Source organism: Chlorocebus sabaeus, chromosome 21 (genome assembly GCF_047675955.1).
Source record: "Chlorocebus sabaeus isolate Y175 chromosome 21, mChlSab1.0.hap1, whole genome shotgun sequence".
NCBI lineage: Eukaryota > Metazoa > Chordata > Mammalia > Primates > Cercopithecidae > Chlorocebus > Chlorocebus sabaeus.
Window position 1 is genome coordinate 919,302 of NC_132924.1, and position 23,149 is coordinate 942,450.

Consider the following 23,149-nt stretch of genomic DNA (forward strand, 5'->3'; position numbering starts at 1 on the left):
CCTGGGTTCAAGCAATTCTCCTGCCTCAGCTTCCTGAGTAGCTGGGATTACAGGCACCTGCCACCATGGCTGGCTAATTTTTGTATTTTTAGTAGAGACAGGGTCTCACCACTTTGGCCAAACTGGTCTCAAACTCCTGACCTCAAATGATCCACCTGCCTTGGCCTCCCAAAGGGCTGAGATTACAAGTGTGAGCCACATGCCCGGCCCCATCCTTCTTTTTAAATGTAAAAGACTAGTTTTTTTCGAGTAGTTTTATGTTTGTAGAAAAATGGAGCAGAAAGAACAGAGACATCTTAAGGCTCTCCCTTGATTTTCTTCTATTATTAACATCCTGCCTTAAGTGTGGTGTATTTGTTACACTTGATGAGGCAATATTGGTAAGTTGTAAACTAAAGTTCGTATCTGACAATTCTTCACTGTGTTGAACATTGTATGGGTTTGAACAGATGTCTAGTGACCTCTATCCCATAGTACAGTAACATTCACCATAGTTTCACTGCCCTAAATATCACCTGTACTTGACGTATTCATTTCTGTCTCCTTCTCTTCCCTTTACCCTTGGCAACTATTGATCTTTTTACTCTTCATAATTTTCCATTTTGGGAATATCATATAGTTGGAGTCATAGTTCATGTAGAACTTTCGGATTGGCTTCACTCTACTTAGAAATATGTATTTAAGGTTTCTCTGTGTCTTTTTTGGTGGCTTGGTAGCTGATTTCTTGTTATTATTGAATAATATTTCATGTTTAGGTATGCCACAGATTGTTTATTGACTCACCGATTGAAGAACATCTTGGATGCTTTCAAGCTTTAGCAATTATGAATAAAGTTGCTATAAACATTTGTGTGCAGGCTTTTGTACGGATGCAAGTTTTCAACTTATTTGGATAAATACTGATGAGTGTACTTATGGATCATACGGTAAAAGTACATTTAGTTTTGAAAGAAACTGCCAAACAGTCTTACAGTGTGGCTATGCCATTTTGCATTCCCACAGGCAATGAGCGATAGTTCCTGCTGTTCTCTATCTTTCCCAGGATTTGGTGTTGTCAGTGTTTTGGATTTTGGAAATTAAAAAAATTTTTTTTGTTTGTTTTTGAGATAGAGTCTCATTCTTGTCACCCAGGCTGAAGATTACAGGTGTGCACCACCACAGCTGGCTACTTTTTGTGTGTTTTTAGTAGAGATGGGGTTTCACCATGTTGGTCAGACTGGTCTCAAACTCCTGACCTTGGGTGATCCACCCACCTCAGCCTTCCAAAGTGCTGGGATTACAGGGGCGAGCCACTGTGCCTGACCTAAAAATTTTTTTAACTCTTATTTTAGATTCAGTGGGTGGAAATTTAATAAATGTGTAGTATCATGTATTTTAATTTGCAATTCCTTGAGGATATATGTTGTTGATCATCTTTTTTACATGCTGGTTTGTTATCTGAATATCTTTTCTGTTGACGTGGCTATTTGGATCCTGTGCCCATTCTTTTTTTTTTTTTTTTTTTGAGACGGAGTCTCGCTCTGCCGCCCAGGCTGGAGTGCAGTGGCCAGATCTCAGCTCACTGCAAGCTCCGCCTCCCGGGTTCACGCCATTCTCCTGCCTCAGCCTCCCAAGTAGCTGGGACTACAGGCGCCCGCCACCTCGCCCAGCTAGTTTTTTTTGTATTTTTTAGTAGAGACGGGGTTTCACCGTAATAGCCAGGATGGTCTCGATCTCCTGACCTTGTGATCCGCCCGTCTCGGCCTCCCAAAGTGCTGGGCCTGTGCCCATTCTTAATTGGGTTGTTCATTTTCTTGTTGTTGAGTTTTAAGAGTTCTTTGTATATTTTGGACATCAGTGCTTCTTGAAGTGTGTGTTGTGTAAAGATTTTCTCTCAGTCGGTGGCTTATCTTGTTATCTTTAACAGTGTCTTTTGCTAGCAGAAGTTTTAGTTTTAATGAAGTCCAACTCATCAATTCTTTCCATTCATCGATGATGTTTTTGGTATTATATCGATGAAGTCATTGCTAAACCCAAAGTCACCTACATTTCCTTTTATGTTATCTGTTGCAAGGGAATGATGACCCTGTGGACTGGTGGTGTAGGCATAAAAGAATTTATCGGTTGGGTTTGGTGGCTCATGCCTGTAATCCCAGCACTTTGGGAGGCCAAGGTGGGTGGATCACCTGAGGTCGAGAGTTTGAGACTAGCCTGACCAACATGGTTAAAACCTTGCCTCTACTAAAAATACAAAATCAGCTGGGTGTGGTGCCGCATGCCTGTAATCCCAGCTACTTGGGAGACTGAGGCAGGAGAATCGCTTGAACCTGGGAGGCGGAGGTTGCCGTGAGCCAAGATCACTCCATTGCACTCCAGCCTGGGCAACAAGAGCAAAACTCTGTCTGCAAAAAAAAAAAAAAAAAAAAAAAGAATTTTCCTTGTTGAGGCAGAGGTTGCAGTGAGCCAAGATTGCACCACTGCCCTCTAGCCTGAGTGACAGAGTGAGACTCTCTCAAAAAAAAAAAAAAGTTTACCTTGTTGTAGGTAGGGAAGGTAGACTTATTAAAGAAAGTAGGAAAATACATTGCTAGGGAAGCAATAGGCAGCTTGCAAGAAAGAAGCTGACTGCAAACAAAGGATTGCCTGAGATTTTATAGGCTAGTTCTTAGGCTGTATGCTGAAGAGGGCTTTCTGTAGTGCTGATAATGCCAAGGTTGTGATGCAAGATTATTCTCAGTCATTTTGCCAGCCAGGGACCTCTGGCCAGTGACAAACCCACCTGGGCCTTGCTTGGGCATGCTACCTGCCACACAGGAGGCTTTCCATTCACTTGGCCCAGTCTGGCTTGCACAGCGGCTCTGCCTGTGGCTGGACCAGCATGCCCCAGCCTGCCGTGTTACAGCTTCTACCTGAGATGGGGGGTTCATGAGCTCTTTTCCCATGTCCAAGAAGAATGAGGATACCCTGACAATTGAAGGATGAGGAAGGCAGAGAAGAATTTTATTGAGTGATGGAATAGCTGTCATTGGAGAGGGGACCTGGGGGCAGTTTCTCTCCTTGTGTGGCTAAGCCCCGGGATTTTATGGGCTCAGAACAGGGGAGTACATGCTGATTGGTTTATGAGTATGCAAAAAGGTTAAAACAAAGGCACCACCCAAAGGTGGGCACAACAATGTGAAAAAACAATTAGGAAGTGTAGGTGTATGTAAACCAGGTGAAGGGTGGGGATCAGTCAGAGGAAAGAGCACCAGGCAGGGAGGCAGCTTCTCAGTCCAGTCCATGGATTTGACTTGTAGCTTGGCTTTCAGGGTTTAAACTGTCCTTGGCTTGGAGGTGGGGTTTCCCTGGGGACTTGCCCCTATCTGCCTAGGCATTTGTCTGCCTCCTGCCGCTATCAGTGCAGTGAGCTAACTTTCCATTTTTTTAATCAACCGAGGGTCTGCTGGTAGCCAGGCACAGGAAGATTGTGCGTTGTTTGTGCAGGCGGGCTGTGTGTTCTGAATTATGAAGAAAGACTTGTAGCTTATCTGCTTCCCTGTTTTTGATTTCCCCTGCTCCCACCAGCCTGACTCCCCTTCCCTAATTAGGACTCTACATTATCTTCCAGGAATTTTATCATTTTATGCTTTACATTTAGGCCTATGATCTGGTTTGAGTTAATTTTGTGAAATATCTAACGTCTGTTTATAGATTCTTATTTTTGCATGTGAATATCCAGTTCCAGCACCATTTGTTGAAAAGAATATCATTTCTCCATTGAATTCCCATTGCTTCTTTGCCAAATATCAATTGACTATATTTGTGTAGGCATATTTCTGGGCTCTCTATTCTGTTCCATTGATCTGTTTGTCTATCATTTTGCTCATGCCATGCTGTTTTGATTACTATGGATTTGTAGTAAATCATGAGGTTGAATAGTATGTCTTCCAACTTGGTTCTTCAATGTTATGTTGGCTATTCTAGTTCTTTTGCTTTTTCATATAAATTTTGGAGTTAGTTTATTATTTACAAAATAATTTGGTGAAATTTTGATTGGGATTGTGGTGAATTCATAGGTTAAGTTATGGAAAATTGACATCTTGACAATATTGAGTCTTTCTATCCATGTACATGGAATGTCTCTCCATTTATTTAAATGGTCCCTGAGTTTTTCTTTTGTTTTCTTTCTTTTTCTTTCTTTCTTTTTTTTTTTTTTTTTGTATTTTTAATAGAGATGGGGTTTCACCATGATGGCCAGGCTGGTTTTGAACTCCTGACCTCAGGTGATCCACCTGCTTTGTCCTCCTAAAGTGCTGGAATTGCAGGCGTGAGCCACGGCGCCCAGCCTGTCCCTGGTTTTTTCAATGGAGTTTTATAGTTTTTCTCATGTGGAACCACTATGAAAAACAGTACGGTGGTGGTGTGGTATGGCTGTGTCTCCACCAAATCTCAACTTGAATTATGTCACCCAGAATCTCCACATGTTTTGGGAGGACCCAGGGGAGGGTAATTGAATTATGGGGGCTGGTCTTTCCCATGCTATTCTCGTGATAGTGAATAAGTCTCACAAGATCTGATGCGTTTATCAGGGGTTTCTGCTTTTGCTTCTTCCTAATTTTCTCTTGCTGCTGCTGTGTAAGAAGTGCCTTTCACCTCCCACCATGCTTCTAAGGCCTCCCCAACCATGTGGAAGTGTAAGTCCGGTTAAACCTCTTTCTCTTCTTAGTTGCGGGTATATGTTTATCAGCAGTGTGAAAACAGACTAATACAGGTGGTTTCTACAAAATTGAAAATAAAATTACCATATGATCTCACAATCCTGTTTCTGGGTATATATCTGAAGGAATTGAAAGCAGGGTCTTAGATACTTGTAAAGGCATATAAATTGTGTTATTATTCACAGTAGCTGAGAGCTGCAAGCAACCCAAATGTCTATCAATAGAAGAATAGGTAAGGAAGGATTAACTCTGAGATCTGTATTTGATTCCATTGGTCTACCTGTCTGTCTTTATGCCACTTCCAAACTATTTTAATTACTGTAGCTTTGTAATATGTTTTGAATTCTAGAAGTGTGAGACCTCTAACTTTGGTCTTTCTTTTCAATTTTTTTTTTGGCTGTTCAGGTCCCTTGGGATGACATTTAAATTTTTGGATGGGCTTTCTCTGTTTCATGGCCTGTTTCCCTCCAAGGCAAAATCTCTGAGGCAGTGTTCTGTAATTGTGGGTGGAAACAATGACAGGTTACCCCCCCCCCCGCCCCCCCCCAAGCTTCAGGCACCCGCTGGTAACCTAGAGCTCATTGTGGAGGAGCAGCAGTCTGAGGTTCTTTGGATTGCTTCCCCACATAATGAGCCACTGCCTCATGAACTAGGCAAGGATGGTCAGGGACCCCATCTTCTCCATTTGCTGCATCGAAGGCAGGGCCCCTGTTTCACAAGTAGGTCTTGAGTGTTAAAAGGGAGCCTCCAACTCTCAAATGCACTTGCCTCAAAACAAATAGATGGGGGTTGGATGCGGAATGCTGTGTTGTCTCTGGTTTTAGAGTCAGGGCAGTAGTAAAGATGATTAAACTCTTTATTTGTATAAATATTTTTTGGTAGTAAATACCTAACATATTAGCTTAAAATGTGAAAGATGACTACTTTTTATTTATTTATTTATTTTGAGATGGAGTCTTGCTCTTGTTGCTCAGGCCAGAGTGCAATGGCGTGATCTCAGCTCACTGCAACCTCTGCCTCCTGGATTCAAGCAATTCTCCTGCCTCAGCCTTCTGAGTAGCTGGGATTATACATGCCCATCACCACACCCAACTCATTTCTCTATTTTTAATAGAGATGGGGTTTCACCATGTTGGCAAGGGTGGTCTCAATCTCCTGGCCTCAGGTGATCTGCCCACCATGGCCCTTCAAAGCGCTGGGATTATAGGCATGAGCCACCATGCCTGGCTGAAAGATGATAAATTTTGAAAGTATGTAGATTTAGATTTCCATCCTATCTTCTCTACTTAAAAGCCAAGAGATCCTGCGCAATTCACTCATCTTCCCTGAGACTGTTAACTTATCTATGCTATGGGATCAATGACACCTCTATTAAGCCTTTTTTTTTTTTTTTTTTTTTTTTTTTGAGACAGAGTCTCACTGTGTTGCCCAGGCTGGAGTGCAGTGGCCGGATCTCAGCTCACTGCAAGCTCCACCTCCTGGGTTTACGCCATTCTCCTGCCTCAGCCTCCCGAGTAGCTGGGACTACAGGCGCCCGCCACCGCGCCCGGCTAGTTTTTTGTATTTTTTAGTAGAGACGGGGTTTCACCGTGTTAGCCAGGATGGTCTCCATCTCCTGACCTCGTGATCCACCCATCTCGGCCTCCCAAAGTGCTGGGTTTACAGGCTTCAGCCACCGCGCCCGGCTTTTTTTTTTTTTTTTTTTTTTTTGTGAGGTGTAAGTGCCAAAATCTTTGTAAAGGATGTGAAACACGGAGTCTAAACTGTAACTGTTAATTCCATTTGTTCCATTTCTCTTTTCTTATTATTTACACATCCTTTTTTTTATTTCTTATTTTGTGTGTGTGTGTGTGTGAAACACCTCGTTTATTTTAAGATAACTGAAACACTAAATAGATTTCTGAATTGAAATGCTAAGTACCATAAAATTTAAAAAATTCTTTTTGCCGGGCATGGTGGCTCATGCCTGTAATCCCAGCACGTTGGGAGGCCAAGGTGGGCAGATCACCTGAGGTCAGGAGTTTAAGACCAGCCTAGCTAACATGGTGAAACTCAGGGTCTACTAAATAATCCAAAAATTAGCCAGGCGTGGTGGCAGGTGCCTGTAATCCCAGCTACTAGGGAGGCTGAGGCAGGAGAATTGCTCAAAACTGGAAGGTGGAGGTTACAGTGAGCCAAGCTCACACCACTGTACTCCAGCCTGGGTGACAGAGCCAGACTCTGTCTCAAAAAAAAAACATAATTTATCGAGGTATATACAGTATTGCTTATTAATACATTTTATATTGTATCCATTAATTATTCTAATAGTTGTTATTTTTAATATTTTTGTCTTTGAACTTTATACCAGAGTTACAAGTTATTTGTATGTTATTTCTTCAACATTCAGGGTAAAGATGGTTCAGGGTAAAGATAGTGTGAGAAAAATGATGTCTACTAAAAATCTTTTTTCTTTGTGTTTCCCACAGCAGGATACCTTGCTTTAGGCTCTGCTCAGTAGACAGTTTCCAACTGTGTGCACAGCCTGAGACTGATGCTGACAGAAACTAATTGGCGCATATTGTTAAGTCTTAAAATGAGATACAGGGTAGATCCCTAATTAAGTTTATTACAATATCATCATCACTGTCATTTTTATAACAGTAGTGAGAGTAATAGAGTGAGCTCTATTGGTGCTAGAGAATTCAATTGATATTCTTGTTTTCTAGGTGCTGTTACCCTTTGCTGTGGTGGGGAGTATAGATGAAGTGAAAGTTGCAGAAAGGATGGTCAGAGGCCGTCACTACCCTTGGGGAGTTTTGCAAGGTAAAAATGAAAGAGGGCAGGCTTTGGAATGATTAAGTTAAATATATGTGTGTCATTCATAGTCTCAAAGTAACATTTTAACTTGGGCTAATATTGGTAACTCTGGTAATCTGTAAGTTAACAGTTACTAATGAGGAACATAAACTCTGTTTTATTTAAACTAATGCTTACTTTGACCATGATTCATTCTCATAGAAGTTTGCTGAAAGCTCTTTAAGCCAAAATCTGCAGAGTCTGGGAAGAACCTCTTTGTTTATCCTAGTGCTCCCAATGCGCCATGTACATACTATCTGTCTCTGTGTCAATCATGACATTGAGAATGCTGGAAAGCACTTTAAACAAAATGGAAGCAAAAATACTAGTGTGTAGACATGTTACATAAACTCATTACTACCTAATGTAGAAACCATTTTAAACTGGTCACTAGAAAAAAGAGTGATAAACTTTTTAAAACAAGAAAGTACAATTTACCTTTGGCTAAAGATTATACCTTTGACATTTATATAATTATTTAGCATCATACTAAGTTAGAATAGTGTAGTAAGCAGTAATTTATTGTCTGATTCATATACTTGTGGTACTAATTATTGGACAATGGAAAATTTCTACTTGTACTGGTTTCCAAATGATATGTTTTGTTTTTTTGTTTGTTTTTTGAGACAGAGTTTTGCTCTTGTCACCCAGGCTGGAGTGCAGTGGCACGATTTTGGCCCACTGCAACCTCCACTTCCTGGGTTCAAGTGATTCTCCTGCCTCAGCCTTCCGAGTAGCTGGGATTACATGCGCCTGCCACCACACCTGGCTAATTTTTGTATTTTTAGTAGAGACAGGGTTTCACCGTATTAGGCTGATCTCGAACTCCTGATCTCAGGTGATCCACCTGCCTCAGCCTCCCAAAGTGCTGGGATTAAGGCGTGAGCCACCGTGCCCAGCCCCGAATGATGTTTTTAGTAAATTGACATATTAGAAATTTTAAAATTTGTTAAAGATACTTAAAATTTAATGTTTTAATATTTGTTGTATTATGTTGTATTACATATTAGTTTATGTTATAAAATATGTAACTATACTATATGTGGATGTATTAAATTTGGTCACAGTATTAATCACAATAAACCATATATTGTAGTCAGTTTTCTAGACATGATAAATATAGGAGAGAGCCATACAAATTATTTTTCATTAATTAATCTTCATTGACAAACTGTATGTACTTTTCATGTACAACATATTGTTTTGAAATACATATACATTGTGGAATGGTTACATTGATTTAATTAACATATGTGTTATCTCAATTATTTTTGTGATGAAAACTTAACATCTATCTTAGCAATTTTCAAGAATATAAAATATTGTTATTAACATGGTCACTATGTTGTACAATAGATCTCTTTAACTTTTTCGTATCTAACTAAAATGTTGTATCCTTTGACTAACATCTCTCCTACCATACCCTCTACCTAACTCACATAACCACAATTCTACTCTCTGTTTCCACAAGTTTAACTTTTAAAAATTTGATCTATTAGTGAGATCATTTACTGTTTGTCTTTCTGTGCTTGATGTATTCACTTAGTGTAAAGTCCTCCAGTTCCATCCATGTTGCTGCAAATGATAGAATTTCCTGATTTTTAAGGCTGAATAGTATCCCATTGCATACGTATGCCACAGTTTTTTCTTCATGCATCTATTCATGGACACTTAGATTGCTTCCATATCTTGGCTCTTGTGAATAATGGTAGTGTAGGTATCTCTCTGACATACTGACTTCATTTTTTGGAGGTAACATATCCAGTAGTGAGATGGCTGGATCATATGATCGTTGTTTTATTTTTAATTTTTTGAAGAAACTCCATACTGTTTTTCATAATGGCTATCCTAATTTACATTGCCACGAACAGTGTACAAGGGTTCTCTTTTTTCCATGTCCTCACCAGCACTTGTTTGTCTTATTGATAATAGTCATTTTAGCATGGGTGAAGTAACAACTTGTTGTGTTTTTATTTTTTTATTTATTTTTTTTGAGATGGAGTTTAGCTCTTATTGCCCAGGCTGGAGTGAAATGGTGTAATCTTGGCTCACTGAAACCTCCGCCTCCTGGGTTCAAACAGTTCTCCTTCCTCAGTCTCCCAAGTAGCTGGGATTTTTTTTTTTTTTTCTTTTTGTATTTTTAATAGCAACAGGGTTTTGGCATGTTGGTCAGACTAATCTCGAACTCCTGACCTCAGGTAATCCACCTGCCTCAGACTCCCAAAATGCTAGGATTATAGGTATGAGCCACCACACTGGGCCTGTGTTTTTAAATTTTTAATTTTTATGGATAGATAGTAGGTGTATATATTTATAGGGTGCATGAGATATTTCATACTGGCATTCAATGTGCAGTAATCACTTGAGGGTAAGTAGAGTACCCGTCAACTCAAGCATTTATCCTTTCTTTGTGTTACAAACAATCCAATTATACTCTTAGTTATTCTAAAATGTACAGTAAATTATTGTTGACTGTAGTCACCCTTTTGTGCTATCAAATACTAGATCTTATTCATTCTATTTATATATTAGTACCATCCCCACTTCTCTCCCTCCCAGTCCTTTCCTAGTTACTGGTGATTAACATTGCACTCTTTATCCCCATGGGTTCAATTGTTTTAATTTTTAGCTCCACAAATGAGTGAAGACATGTCTTCCTGTGTCTTGCTTATTTCACTTAACATAATGTCCTCGGTTCCATCCATGTTGTTGCAAATGACAGGATCTCATTATTTTTTATGACTGAATAGTATTCCATCATGTATATGTACCACATTTACTTTATTCATTCATCTGGTGATGGATACTTAGGTTGCTTTCAAATCTTGGCTATTGTGAATAGTGCTGTAACAAACATGGGAGTGGAGCTATCTCTTTGATATACTACTTTCCTTTCTTCTGGGTATACACCTACTAGTGGGATTGCTGGATCATGTGGTAGTTCTATTTTTTTTTTTTTTTTTTTTTTTTAGGAAACTCCGTACTGTTTTCCATAGAGACTGTACTGATTGACATTCCAACCAACGGTATACAGGGATTCCTTTTTCTCCACATCCTCACCAGCATTTGTTATTGCCTGTCTTTTGGATAAAAGCTTTTATAACTGGGGTGAGATGATATCTCATTGTAGTTTTTATTTGCCTTTCTCTGGTAATGAGTGATGTTGAAAACCTTTTCTTTTTTTTTTTTAAATTTATTTATTATTATTAAACTTCAAGTTGTAGGGTACATGTGCACAACGTGCAGGTTTGCTACATATGTATACTTGTGCCATGTTGGTGTGCTGCACCCATCAAAGGATATGAACAGACATTTCTCAAAAGAAAACCTTTTCATTTGCTTGTCTGGCATTTTAAAAAACTCACAATGAGCAGTTACTTCACACATGTTAAAATGGCTGTTGTCAATAAGACAAAAGAAGACATTTGTATGTCTTCTTTGGAGAAATGTCTATTCAGATCTTTTGCCCATTTTAAATCAGATTATTAGATTTTTTCCTATTGAGTTGTTTGAGCTTCTTAAATATATTCTGGTTATTAATCTCTTGTCAGATAAATTGTTTGCAAATATTTTCTCATTGTGTAGGTTATCTCTTCACTTTGTTGATTGTTTCCTTTGTTTTGCAGAAGGTTTTTAACTTGAGATGATCCCATTTGTCTATGTTTGCTTTGATTGCCTGTGCTTGTAGGATATTACTCAATAAATGTCCTAAAGAGTTTCCCCATTGTTTTTTGTAGTAGTTTCATAGTTTAGGGTCTTAAATTTAAGTCTTTAATCCTTTTGATATGATTTTTATATGTGGTGAGAGATAAAATCCTAGTTTCTTTCTTCTGCATATGGATATCCAGTTTTCCCAACACCATTTATTGAAGAGCTTATCCTTTCCCCAATGCATGTGCTTGGCACCTTTGTTGAGAATGAGTTCTCTGTGGCTGTATGGATTTATTTCTGTGTTCTCTATTCTGTTCAATTGGTCTATGTGTCTGTTTTTATACTGGTACCATGCTGTTTCACTTATCATAGCTTTGTGGTATAATTTGAAGTCAGGTAATGTGATTTCCTCCAGTATTGTTATTTTTGCTCAGAATTGCTTTCAGTGATTTTTTGTTGTTGTTCTATATATATCTTAAGATTGTTTTTTCTTTTTCTATGGAGAATGTCATTGGTATTTTGATAGGAATTACATTTAATCTATGGATTGCTTTGGGTAGTATGGACATTTCAATATTATTGATTCTTCCAATCCATGAATATGTTTTGTGTCCTCTTGCATCAGTATTTTATAGTTTTCATTGTAGAGATTTTTCATTTTTTTGGTCATGTTTATTTCTAGGTATTTTATTTTATTTATAGCTACTGTAAATTGGATCAGTTTTTATTTCTTTTTCAGATTGTTCACTTTTACTATAAAAATGCTACTGATTTTTGTAGGTTGATTTTTGTGTGTTGTAACTATTAATTTTGTTTATCAGTTCTAATAGTTTTTTTTTTGGTGGAGTCTTTAGGTTTTTCTGAATAGGAGATCAAATCATCTGCAAACAAGGATAATTTGACTTCTTCCTTTCCAGTTTGGATACCCTTTATATCTTTCTCTTGTCTTATTGCTCTAGCTAGGACTTCCAGTTTAATAACAGCAATGAAAGTGGACATCCTTGTCATTTTCCAGACCTTAGAGGAAAAGCTTTAAGTTTCTTCCCATTCAGTATGATACTAGCTGTGGTTCTGCGATACATGGCTTTTATTATGTGGAAGTATGTTCCTTCTATCCCCAGTTTTTTGAAATTTTTTATGATGAAGGGATATTGAATTTTATCAAATGCCCTTTCAGCATCAATTAAAATGATCATATGGTTTTTGTCCTTCATTCCCTGATATTATCCCTCTGAGTAGTCTTTCTCTTCCTATCCCTCTCTCTCCCTGCCTCCTTTTTTTTTTTTTTTTTTTTTGAGATGGAGTCTGACTCTGTCGCCCAGGCTGGAGTGCAGTGGCCAGATCTCAGCTCACTGCAAGCTCCGCCTCCCGGGTTTATGCCATTCTCCTGCCTCAGCCTCCCGAGTAGCTGTGACTACAGGCGCCCACCAACTCGCCTGGCTAGTTTTTTGTATTTTTTAGTAGAATCAGGGTTTCACTGGGTTAGCCAGGATGGTCTCGATCTCCTGACCTTGTGATCCGCCCATCTCAGCCTCCCAAAGTGCTGGGATTACAGGCTTGAGCCACCGCTTCCGGCCTCTGCCTCCTTTTTAAGGCCAATAACTCTTAGATTTGCTGTTTTGAGGCTATTTTTAGATCTCGCAGGCACACTTTATTTTTAGTTTCATTTTTCTTTTCTTTTTCTTTCTTTTTTTTTGAGACGAAGTCTCGCTCTGTCGCCCAGGCTGGAGTGCAGTAGCCAGATCTCAGCTCACTGCAAGCTCCGCCTCCCGGGTTCATGCCATTCTCCTGCCTCAGCCTCCCCAGTACCTGGGACTACAGGCACCCACCACCATGCCCAGCTAATTTTTTGTATGTTTTTTAGTAGAGATGGGGTTTCACCATGTTAGCCAGGATGTTCTTGATCTCCTGACCTCGTGATCCACCCGCCTTGGCCTCCCAAAGTGCTGGGATTACAGGCGTGAGCCACCACACGCGGCCTCATTTTTCTTTTGTCTCCTCTAACTGTATTTTCAAATAGCTTTCTTCAAGTTCACTAATTTTTTCTTCTGCTTGACCAGTTCTGCTGTTAAGAGACTCTGATGCATTCTTCAGTATGTCCATTAAATTTTTCAGTTTCATTATTTCTGCTTGATTTTTAAAATTATTTTAATCTCTTTGGTAAATGTATCTAATATAATTCTGGATTTCTTCTCTGTGTTATCTTGAATTTCATTGAGCTCTTCTAAAACAGCTATTTTGAGTTCTCTGAAAGGTTACATATCTCTGTCCTGAGATGTGTGATTGGGATTGGTCATTAGTGCCTTACATGGTTCATTTGGTGAGGTCATGTTTTCTGGGATGGTCTTGATGCTTGTCATTGTTCATCTATGTCTGGGCATTGAAGAGTTAGATATTTATTGTAGTCTTTGCCATCTGGGCTCAGTTGTGCCTGTTCTTCTTGAGAAGGTTTTCTAAGTATTCAAAGGGAATTTACTAGGGAGTACCCTAAGTCCAGTAACACTGTGACTCTAGCAGACTCATACTGCCTCAGTGGTCTTGGATAATATCTGGGAGAATTCCTTGGACTATTAGGCAGAATCTCTCAAACTCTTTTCTCACTTTCTCCCAAACTGAAGGAGTCTCTCTGTCTGTGCTAGGTTGCTTGGAGTTGAGGGAAGGGTGACATCATCGCTCCTGTGGACACCACAGCTGGTACTGTGCTGGGTCACGTATGAAGCCAGCAAATTACTAGGTCTTGCCCAAGGCCCATGGCAACTACTGCCTTGCTACTACTGATGTTTAAGGCTCAAGGGCTCTTTAGTCAGCAGGTGGTGAGTCCTGCCGGGCTGGGTCCGTCTCTTCAGTGCAGCAAGTTCCCTTCTGTCCCAGAGTGGGTCTAGAAATGTCCAGGAAGTAGGGCCTGGAATTGGGGGCTTCAGGAATCAGTTTAGTGGTGTGTTTTCCTGTGGCTGAGCTGCTACTCAATTTGTAAGACACAGTTCTCTTCTAATCTTCCTTCTCTTTCCCACAAGTGGAAGGAGTCTGTCTTTGAGCTGCACTGCCTGGAGTTGGGGGAGGTGTGATACAAGCACTTCTTGGCCACCAAAACTGATGGCTCACTGGGTCATGCGCATTCCCATTCCAGTGGCTCTGAGCGAGTTCAGCACCTGGATTTGCCCAGGAACTGCAGACCTTGTGGCCTGACTGCCTTTCAAATTTATTCAGGACCCCAGGGCACTTTAATTAACTAGTGGTGGAGGCAGCTGGAACTGAAGTTCCTATCTGTCTCTGGCTTGGGAGAGTCCTCTTTAGTGGGAGCTAGTTTAAATGCTCCCTTTGGCCGGGAGTGGTGGCTCACACCTGCAGTCCCAGCACTTTGGGAGGCCAAGGCGGGCAGATCACCTGAGGTCAGGAGTTCGAGACCAGCCTGACCAATGTGGTGAAACCCTGTCTCAACTAAAAATACATAAATTAGCTGGGCTTGGTGGTGTGCAGCTGTAGTCCCAGCTACTCGGGAGGCTGAGACAGGAGAATCACTTGAATCTGGGAGGTGGAGGTTGCAGTAAGCCGAGATCACGCCACTGCACTCCAGCCTGGTTGAAAGAGCGAGATTCCATCTAAAAAAAAAAAAAAAAAAAAAAAAAAATGCTCCCTTTGTGGGCACTAGCAGAATTCTGCCCTGTGTTGTGTTCCACTGTGACAGGGCAGTCACTGAGTTCCAATGCAAAGTCCCATAATCACTTCACTCTCCCTCCCCAAAGCACACAGATTCTCTCTCTGTTCAGTATGGTGCTGCTGGGGGATGAATGTCAGATGGTATAGGCTATGCAAGACTCTCTTTACTGCAATCTCCAGTGCCTCTTTTCTTGATATAATATTAAAACCAGGTACTGAGATTGCTCACCTGATTTTTCATTCTTACGAAGGTGCTTTTTTGCATGGATAATTGTTTAATTTGGTGTTTATGTAGGGGAATGATTGATGAGGGATTCTATTCAGCCATCTTGCTCCACCCCACTCCCCGTTTTAGCAATTTTGAAATATATAGTTGCTTAGTATTAACTATGGACACCATGCAATGCAATAGATCACTGAAGCTTATTCCTACAGTCTAACTACAACTTTGTACCATTTGATCAATATTTTCTGTTTCCCCATCCCTCTGCCTCCCCACTTTCCTCTACTCACCACCTGTCTACTCTCTATTTCTGTGAGACTTTTAGTTACCACATGTAAGTGAGATTATACAGTATTTGTCCTTCTGTGCCTGGTCTGTTTCTCTTAGCATAATGTCCTACGATTTCATTCATGTTTTACACATGACAGGATTTCATTCTTTTTAAAAGCTTTATAGTATTTTATTGTGTACCTTGTTGATGGGCACTTAGACTGTTTCCATATCTTGGCTATTGGGAATAATGCTGAAAAATAAAATGCTTAAGAATAAATCTAACCAAGGAAGTAAAATATCTGCACACTAAGAACAGTAAAACTTGGCCAGGCGCAGTGGCACATACCTGTAATCCCAGCATTTCGGGAGGCTGAGGCAGGTGGATCACTTGAGGCTCGGAGCTTGAGGTCAGGAGCCTGAGACCAGCCTGGCCCACATGGCAAAACTACTTCTCTACTAAAAATACAAAAACTTAGCCATGCGTGGTGGCGGGCACCTGTAATCCCAGCTACTCAGGAGGCTGAGGCAGGAGAATCACTTGAACCTGGGAGGTGGACGTTGCAGTGAGCCGAGATTGCACTACTGCACTCCAGCCTGGGCAACAGAATGAGTCTCTGTCTCAAAAAAAAAAAAAAATGCTGGGTGCGGTGGCTCACACCTGTAATCCCAGCACTTTAGGTGGCTGAGGCAGACAGATCACCTGAAGTCAGGAGTTTAAGACCAGCCTGGCCTACATGGCAAAACCCCTTCTCTACTAAAAAAAAAAAAAATAGAAAAATTAGACTCAGTGCAGTGGCTTATGCCTGTAATCTCAGTACTTTGGGAGGCTGAGGTGGGCGGATCACCTGAGGTTGGGAGTTCGAGACCAGCCTGACCAATATGGAGAAACCCTGCCTCTACTAAAAATACAAAATTAGCTGGAGGTGGTGGTGCATGCCTGTAATCCCAGCTACTCAGGAGGCTGAGACAGGAGAATTGCTTGAACCCGGGAGGCGGAGGTTGCGGTGCGCCGAGATCGCACCGTTGTACTCCAACCTGGGCAACAAGAGCAAAACTCCATCTAAAAAAAAAAAAATTTAGCCAGGCATGGTGGTGTGTGCCTATAATCCCAGCTACTTCGGAGGCTGAGGCAGGAGAATCACTTGAACCTGGGAGGTGGAGGTTGTAGTGAGCCGAGATCACACCACTGCACTCCAACTGGGCAACACAGCAAGACTCCGTCTCAAAAACAAACAAAAAAAAGAACTGTAAAACTACTTGATTTAAAATTGGAGAAGAGTTTGCCTTCCTGCCGATATCTGTTGCTTCCGACAGCCTCCACTGAGCACCATGGCTCCTGGGAAGGGCAGCAGTTGTGTAGCCAAGACCAACTCCTTAGGGAGGTGGAAGCTTACCTCCTTTGTTAAAGACTTTGACCGTGAAGTGGAAATACGAATCAAGCAAGTTGAGTTAGACAGGCAGAACCTCTTTAAGGAGGTAGATAAACTCTACAACATCCAGATCCTGCAGCTCCCCGAGGCATTGTGCAAAGATGAATGGCTCGATTGTTTCTCCCTTGGAGGAAACAAAGCTTGGTAGAGGCAGCAACAGCTGACCTGAATATCACCAAAATTGACAAACTAACCACCGAAGCTATTCAAACACCCCTGAAACCTGCTAAAACATGAAAGGTGATACAAGTAGATGAAATGATAGTGGAAGAGGAAGAAGAAGAAAATAAACATAAGAATCTTCAAACTGCAAGAGTCAAAAGGTGTCCTCCATCCAAGAAGAGAACTCGGTCTGTACAAGGAAAAGGCAGAAGGGAAAAGTCAAGCTGTGCCATCACTGTTACCCCAGCTTTGGGCCGATTAGACGTGTCCATAGTGAAACCAACTCCAGGCCTGACACCCAGGTTTGACTTGAGGGTCTTCATGATCCCTGGCCTGCACACTCCTGCCACAAGAGAGTGGATTTACAACATCTCAGGAAATGGCATCCCTCTTGCCCACAGCAAAGAGATCTTTCTCACTGTGCCAGTGGATGGCGAAGAGCACATGTGATTATTGGCCAGTGACTTGCAGAGGCTTAGCATCACCCAGCTAGATCCAGAGGCCTTGGGAAATGTTAAGAAGCTCTCCAACCATCTTGCCCAAATCTGCAGCAGCATACAGACCATAAATGAGAAGTCAAAGTTGACAGGGTGGACTTTTTTTTTTTTTTCTTGGGACAGAGTTTCACTCTCGTCACCCAGGCTGGAGTGCAGTGGCGTGGTCTTGGTTCACTGCAACCTCTGCCTCCCGAGTTCAAGCAATTCTCCTGCCTCAGTCTCCTGAGTAGCTGGGATTACAGGCGCCCTCCACCATGCCCAGCTAATCGTTGTATTTTTAATAGAGGCAAGGTTCCACCATGTTGGGCAGGCTGGTCTGGAACTCCTGACCTCGGGTAACCCCCTGCCTTGGCCTCCAAAAGTGCTGGGATTACAGGCTTGAGTCACTGTGCCCAGGCAAGACTTCTTCCCTTCAGGCTTGTTGTTTGAGTGTGAAGTTCCAACGCAAAGAGCCGTGTTCCTCTGTGGGAATTCAGGAAGGGGAGACATGCTGTTCCCACACCAGTTAGGTAGGGCTGTGCTCTTCAGCCCTCCATCCCAGCTGACCCCAGCAGTTGCTTGCAGGGGCCATGCCATGGAAACATCCTGTCAGTCTCCAGCTGAATCCTCCCTGCCCTCTGAGCTGCTGCCTTCTGCCCGCTGTACCTCAGCATCCTCTTTGCCCTGCCCTGCCCTGCCTGCAACCGAGGTGGTGCACAAGACCCCTGTGTTCTCCGGAAGACTCCCTCCACCACCCCTACCCAGAGAGCTTTTGCATCTGGCATTTCTGTTCTCTATGCTTGAGACTGGGAGGTTTGGGCTCAGAGAAGTGCACTTTGGGCCATGAGAGGGCTGGTCCAGAAAGTGGGGGGCACTGTACAAATCATCAGATCAGGACAGTTGGCAGCAGTGACCTCAGCAGGGAACATGCACGTCTCCCCTCTGGCACTCATCTCTCCTCCCCCTCCTCCCTTTCTTCCTCCTGCTGTTGGAGGTGCTCAATGGGACTTTGGGATCTTTCACCTGCTGTGTCCAGTAGTTCTTTCGAAGCCCACTTGTGAAACAGTGTTTGTTTGTTTGTTTTCCTTTTTTTGAAATGGAGTCTCAATCTGTTACCGAGGCTGGAGTGTAGTGGCATGATCTTGGCTCACTAAAACCACCATTTCCCAGATGGCAGAAATTCTCCTGCCTCAGCCTCCCGAGTAGCTGGGATTACAGGCACGTGCCACTACACCTGGAAAATTTTTGTATTTTTAGTAGAGATGAGGTTTCACCACATTGGCCAGGCTGGTCTTGAACTCCTGACCTCAAGTGATCCGCCTGTCTCGGCCTCCTGAAGTGCTGGGATTACAAGTGGGAGCCACTGTGCCCGGTCAACACAGTGTTTTATGTTTATCTCTGTTTTTTGAAGACCAAATACTGGTTTGGAGACAGCTTCCATGTCTTACTCTTCTACCTCACTAGTCAGTGGGAGTTTGGGTAAGGGAATTGTAGGGCTTAGATTCTAGGTTTTTTATGTGATTGATCACAGAATAATTCTCTCTAAGCTATCTATGGCCCAGTGTTCCCTGCCGAGTCTGTAGGTTTCACTAAGCACTTCTCTTTTATGGGGCTCGTGTTGGCAGGGGCAGGTATGATTTGCCTGGTAGCCTCATTCCCTGTGTTTAACCTGTGCCTGGGGCATGGACTTTGTTAAATGGAGTCAGCAGTGAGGCCCTCGTGCTGCAGCCAGCCTCTCTGTCCCAGAGAATCATGTGCTGTGTTCTAAGAATTTGAGAACCAGAGTCCTCACCCACAGGCTTGAAGGCACGTGGTTTTCTCAAGTAGGGCTCTTTGTGGTATTTGTTATTACTTTGCAACAAGACCATTTTCATAATATAGTCGTATTCAAGTTGAATTCTTTTGAGTTCTTTTATTGTCCTTTCCTTGAGATTTTTGTATATATTGTGTATCTACTATATATATATATATGTATATATATATTTTATATGTATTGTTCTTCTGAGTAATGGTATCTCTAAGCTGATTTGTTCTAATCAGAGCTAGTACCTGCTTTCAATAATTCTGGTTTTGTGTTTTAAAAATATTGGAGAAGACACAAATAAATGGAAAGTTACCTCATGTTCATGGATTAGAAGAAATAATATTATTAAAATGTCCGTATTACCCAAAGTGGTCTACAGATATAATACCATTCCTATCAAAATTCCCAAGTCATTTTTAACACAAATAGGAAAAAATCCTAAAATTATACGAAGCTAGAAAAAAACCCTGCATAGTGAAAACAGTCTTGAGCAGAAAACAACAAAGCTGAAAGCACTGTACTCCTTGATTGCAAGATATATTATAAAGTGATTGTAATCCAAACAGCATGGCACTGGCATAAAAGCAGACACATCAATCAATGTAATAGGATAGAATGCCCATAAATAAACTTAAGTAGTTATAGCCAATTGATTTTTGACCAAGGTGCCAAGAACATATACTGGGTACAGTATGATCTTTTCAATAAATAGTATTGGTTAAACTGGATATTCACATGCGGAAGAATAAAACTTTACTCTTATCTTACAGCATGTACAAAAATCAACTCAAAATGGATAAAAGTCTTAATACTTGAAATTGTAAAGCTATTAGAACAAAACATAGGGGAAAACCTCTATGACATTGATCATGACAATTATTTCTTGAATAGAATTCCAAAAGCTGGCCAGGTGCAGTTACTCATGCCTGTTATCCCAGCACTTTGGGAGGCTGAGGTGGGTGGATCACCTGATTTCAGGAGTTTCAGACCAGCCTGACCAACATGGTGAAACCTCGTCTCTACTAAAAATATAAAAATTAGCTGGGTGTGGTGGTGGGTGCCCATAATACCAGCTACTCAGGAGGCTGAGCAGGAGAATGGCTTGAACCCAGGAGGCGGAGATTGCAGTGAGCCGAGATCTTGCCACTGCACTCCAGCTGGGACAACAGAGCGAGACTCCACCTCAAAAACAAACAAACAAACAAAAAACTTCAAAAGCACCAGCAACAAAACCAAAAGAAATAACTAATAGCATGAAGATACAACCCAGAAATTGGAAAAAATATTTTCAAATTATACATCTGATAAGGGGCTGATGTTCAAAATATGTAATACTTTTGCTATGACTCTAACAACTCAATAGCAAGAAAACAAATAACAAAATAACACAAGGAAAAATGGACGAAGGATCTGAACAGGCATTTCTTAAAAGAAGAAATACAAATGGCCAAAAGAAATATGAAAAAAAATAGCATCTCTAATCATCAGGAAAATGCGAACTAAACACATGATGAAGTATCACTTCATGTCTGTCAGAATGACTGTTATCAGAAAGCCAAACTATCACCGGTGCTGGCAAGCATATGGAGAAAAGAATTCTTTTTTAAAAAAAAATTGTATTTTTGGTTCAGGGGTACGTGTGCAAGTTTGTTGCATAGGTAAATTGCATGTCATGGGGGTTTGGTGTACAGATTATTTCATCACACAGATAATAAGCATAGTACTGGCCGGATGCAGTGGCTCGAGTCTATAATCCCAGCACTTTGTCAGGCCAAGGCGGGTGGATCACCTGAGGTCAGGATTTGAGCAACATGTCAAAACTCTCTCTCTACTAAAAAATAACCAAAATTAGCCGGGCATGGTGGTGCGTGCCTGTAATCCCAGCTACTTAAGGGAGAATCACTTGAACCTGGGAGGCGGAGGTTGCAGTGAGCCAAGATCACACCATTGCACTCCAGCCTCGGCAACAGAGACTCCATCTCAAACCAACAGAAAAAAGTGCTCGCTTTGGTAGCACATATACTAAAAAAGAAAAAGAAAAAAAGAGTAAGCCTAGTACCTTTTCTATCCTCACTGTCCTCCCTCCCTCAAGGAGGCCCCAGGATCTATTGTTCCTTCTTGGTGTTCATGTGTTCTCAATATTTATCTCCCACTTATAAGTGAGAGTGTTTGGTTTTCTGTTCCTGCATTACATCGCTTCAGATAATAGCTTCAGCTCCATCCATGTTGCTGCAAAGGACATGATCTTGTTCTTTTTTTTATGGCTGTGCAGTATTCCATGGTGTGTGTGTACATTTTCTCTAACTAGTCTCCATTGATGGGCATTTAGGTTGATTCTGTCTTTGTTATTGTGACGAGTGCTGTGATACACATGCCTGTGTCTTTATGATAGAACAATATATATTCCTTTGGGTATAAACCTGGTAATGGGTTTGCTAGGTCAAATGGTAGTTCTGTTTTAACTTCTTTAAGAAATTGTCAGGCCAGTCATGGTGGCTCACATCTGTAATCCCAGCACTTTGGCCTGAAGAGGGTGGATCACTTGAGGTCAGGAGTTTGAAACCAGCCTAGTCAACATGGTGAAACTCCATCTCTACTAAAAATACAAAAATTAGCTGGGTGTGGTGGTGGATGTCTGTAATCCCAGCTACTCGAGAGGCTGAGGCCAGAGAATCACTTGAACCCAGGAGACGGAGGTTGCAGTGAGCCGAGATCACACTGCTGCCCTCCAGCCTGAGTGACAAGAGCGAAACTCTGTCTCATAAAAAGAAAAGAAAAGAAATTATCAAACTGCTTTTCACAATGGCTGAACTAATTTGTATTCCCACCAGCAGTGTATAAACATTCCCAAGAGAAAAGGGAATTCTTAAACATCATTGGTGGGAATTTAACTTGGTACAGTCATTTTGGGAAATAATATGAAGGTTCCTCAAAAACTAGAAATAGTATTACCGTATGATCCAGTAGTACCACTTCTTGGTATGTACCCTAGTGGAATGAAATTGATCTGTCAAAAGACATCTCACATTTTTATTTCAATCTTTTAAAATATATTAAGACTTAGTTTGTGGCCTAACATATAATCTATCCTGAAGAATGTCTTGTGTTTGAAAAAAATGTGTATTACTTTGCTGTTGGATGAAATATTTCACATATGTCCATTAGGTCTATTTGGTCTAAAGTGTAGTTTAAAGCTGACATTTTTAAACAGATATTCTGTCTGGATAGTCTATTCATTTCTGAAAGTAGGGTATGTAAATCCCTTACTATTACTGTAATATAGTGTATCTCCCCCTCAAGTCAACTAATATTTGCCTTATATATTTAGAAGCTCTGATATTGGATGCATATATATTTACAATTGTTAGTTTTTTGATAAACTGACCTCTTCGTCGTGATATGATGACCTTCTTTATATCATTTTACAGTTTTTGACTTCAAGTCTGTCTTCTGTGATAGGAGTATCGGTCTCTGTGCTCCCTCTTTTAGTTTCTAATTGCATGGAATATCTTTCCAACTGAAGTATGTACAATTGTAAGGCCTTTTTGCTAGCAGAATTTACTTTGATAAAATTATTTACACTAGTGATGTTATATTACATATTCTGTTAGCACTCCAAAATACCCAGAGGTAGTTTATAACATACTAACACAATTGTTAATAAAAACCAATAGCATATATGCATATAAAATATTATTTCACTCTTTCCTGCTTGTTCTTCAGGTAATAAGTTTAAAGCAAATTTGCTAACCTATAAATAATCTCTGCCTATAGTTGGTATGTATAGTGTAACCACACTTACATGGTTAAAAGAATTATAGCTATTAATCAAATTGTGCAGTTATGGGTTATTTTAAATGTGTTTTTTATTCATGTGTTCATTCATTATTTCATGATTTCATTCGTTCATGATTGTCAGGGATTGATAATGAGAGTTGTTGATTCATTACATTTTTTTA

At 40.9% G+C, this 23,149-nt stretch overlaps 1 protein-coding gene and 1 pseudogene across 33 annotated transcripts in view; both read left to right on the forward strand.

Annotated features, from left to right (window-relative positions):
* LOC103247788 (septin-14-like) overlaps nucleotides 1-23,149 on the forward strand; it is a 116,322-nt gene that overhangs the window by 19,736 nt on the left and 73,437 nt on the right. For 28 of the 33 annotated variants that reach the window (XR_012090123.1, XR_012090120.1, XR_012090126.1 and 25 more), the window contains exons 3-4: nucleotides 7,385-7,481; nucleotides 10,487-10,622. The exons of 1 other annotated variant lie outside the window; for it this stretch is intronic. Coding sequence is in view for 14 of the 32 variants with exons in the window: in XM_073008690.1 (XP_072864791.1) it covers nucleotides 7,385-7,481; nucleotides 10,487-10,605 (216 nt within the window). In the remaining 18 variants the exon portion in view is untranslated. The remainder of the gene's footprint in view (nucleotides 1-7,384; nucleotides 7,482-10,486; nucleotides 10,623-23,149) is intronic. 4 more of the 33 variants (XM_073008700.1, XM_073008701.1, XM_073008702.1 and 1 more) reach the window with 1 other exon arrangement.
* LOC140709606 (borealin pseudogene) lies at nucleotides 12,472-23,143 on the forward strand (annotated as a pseudogene).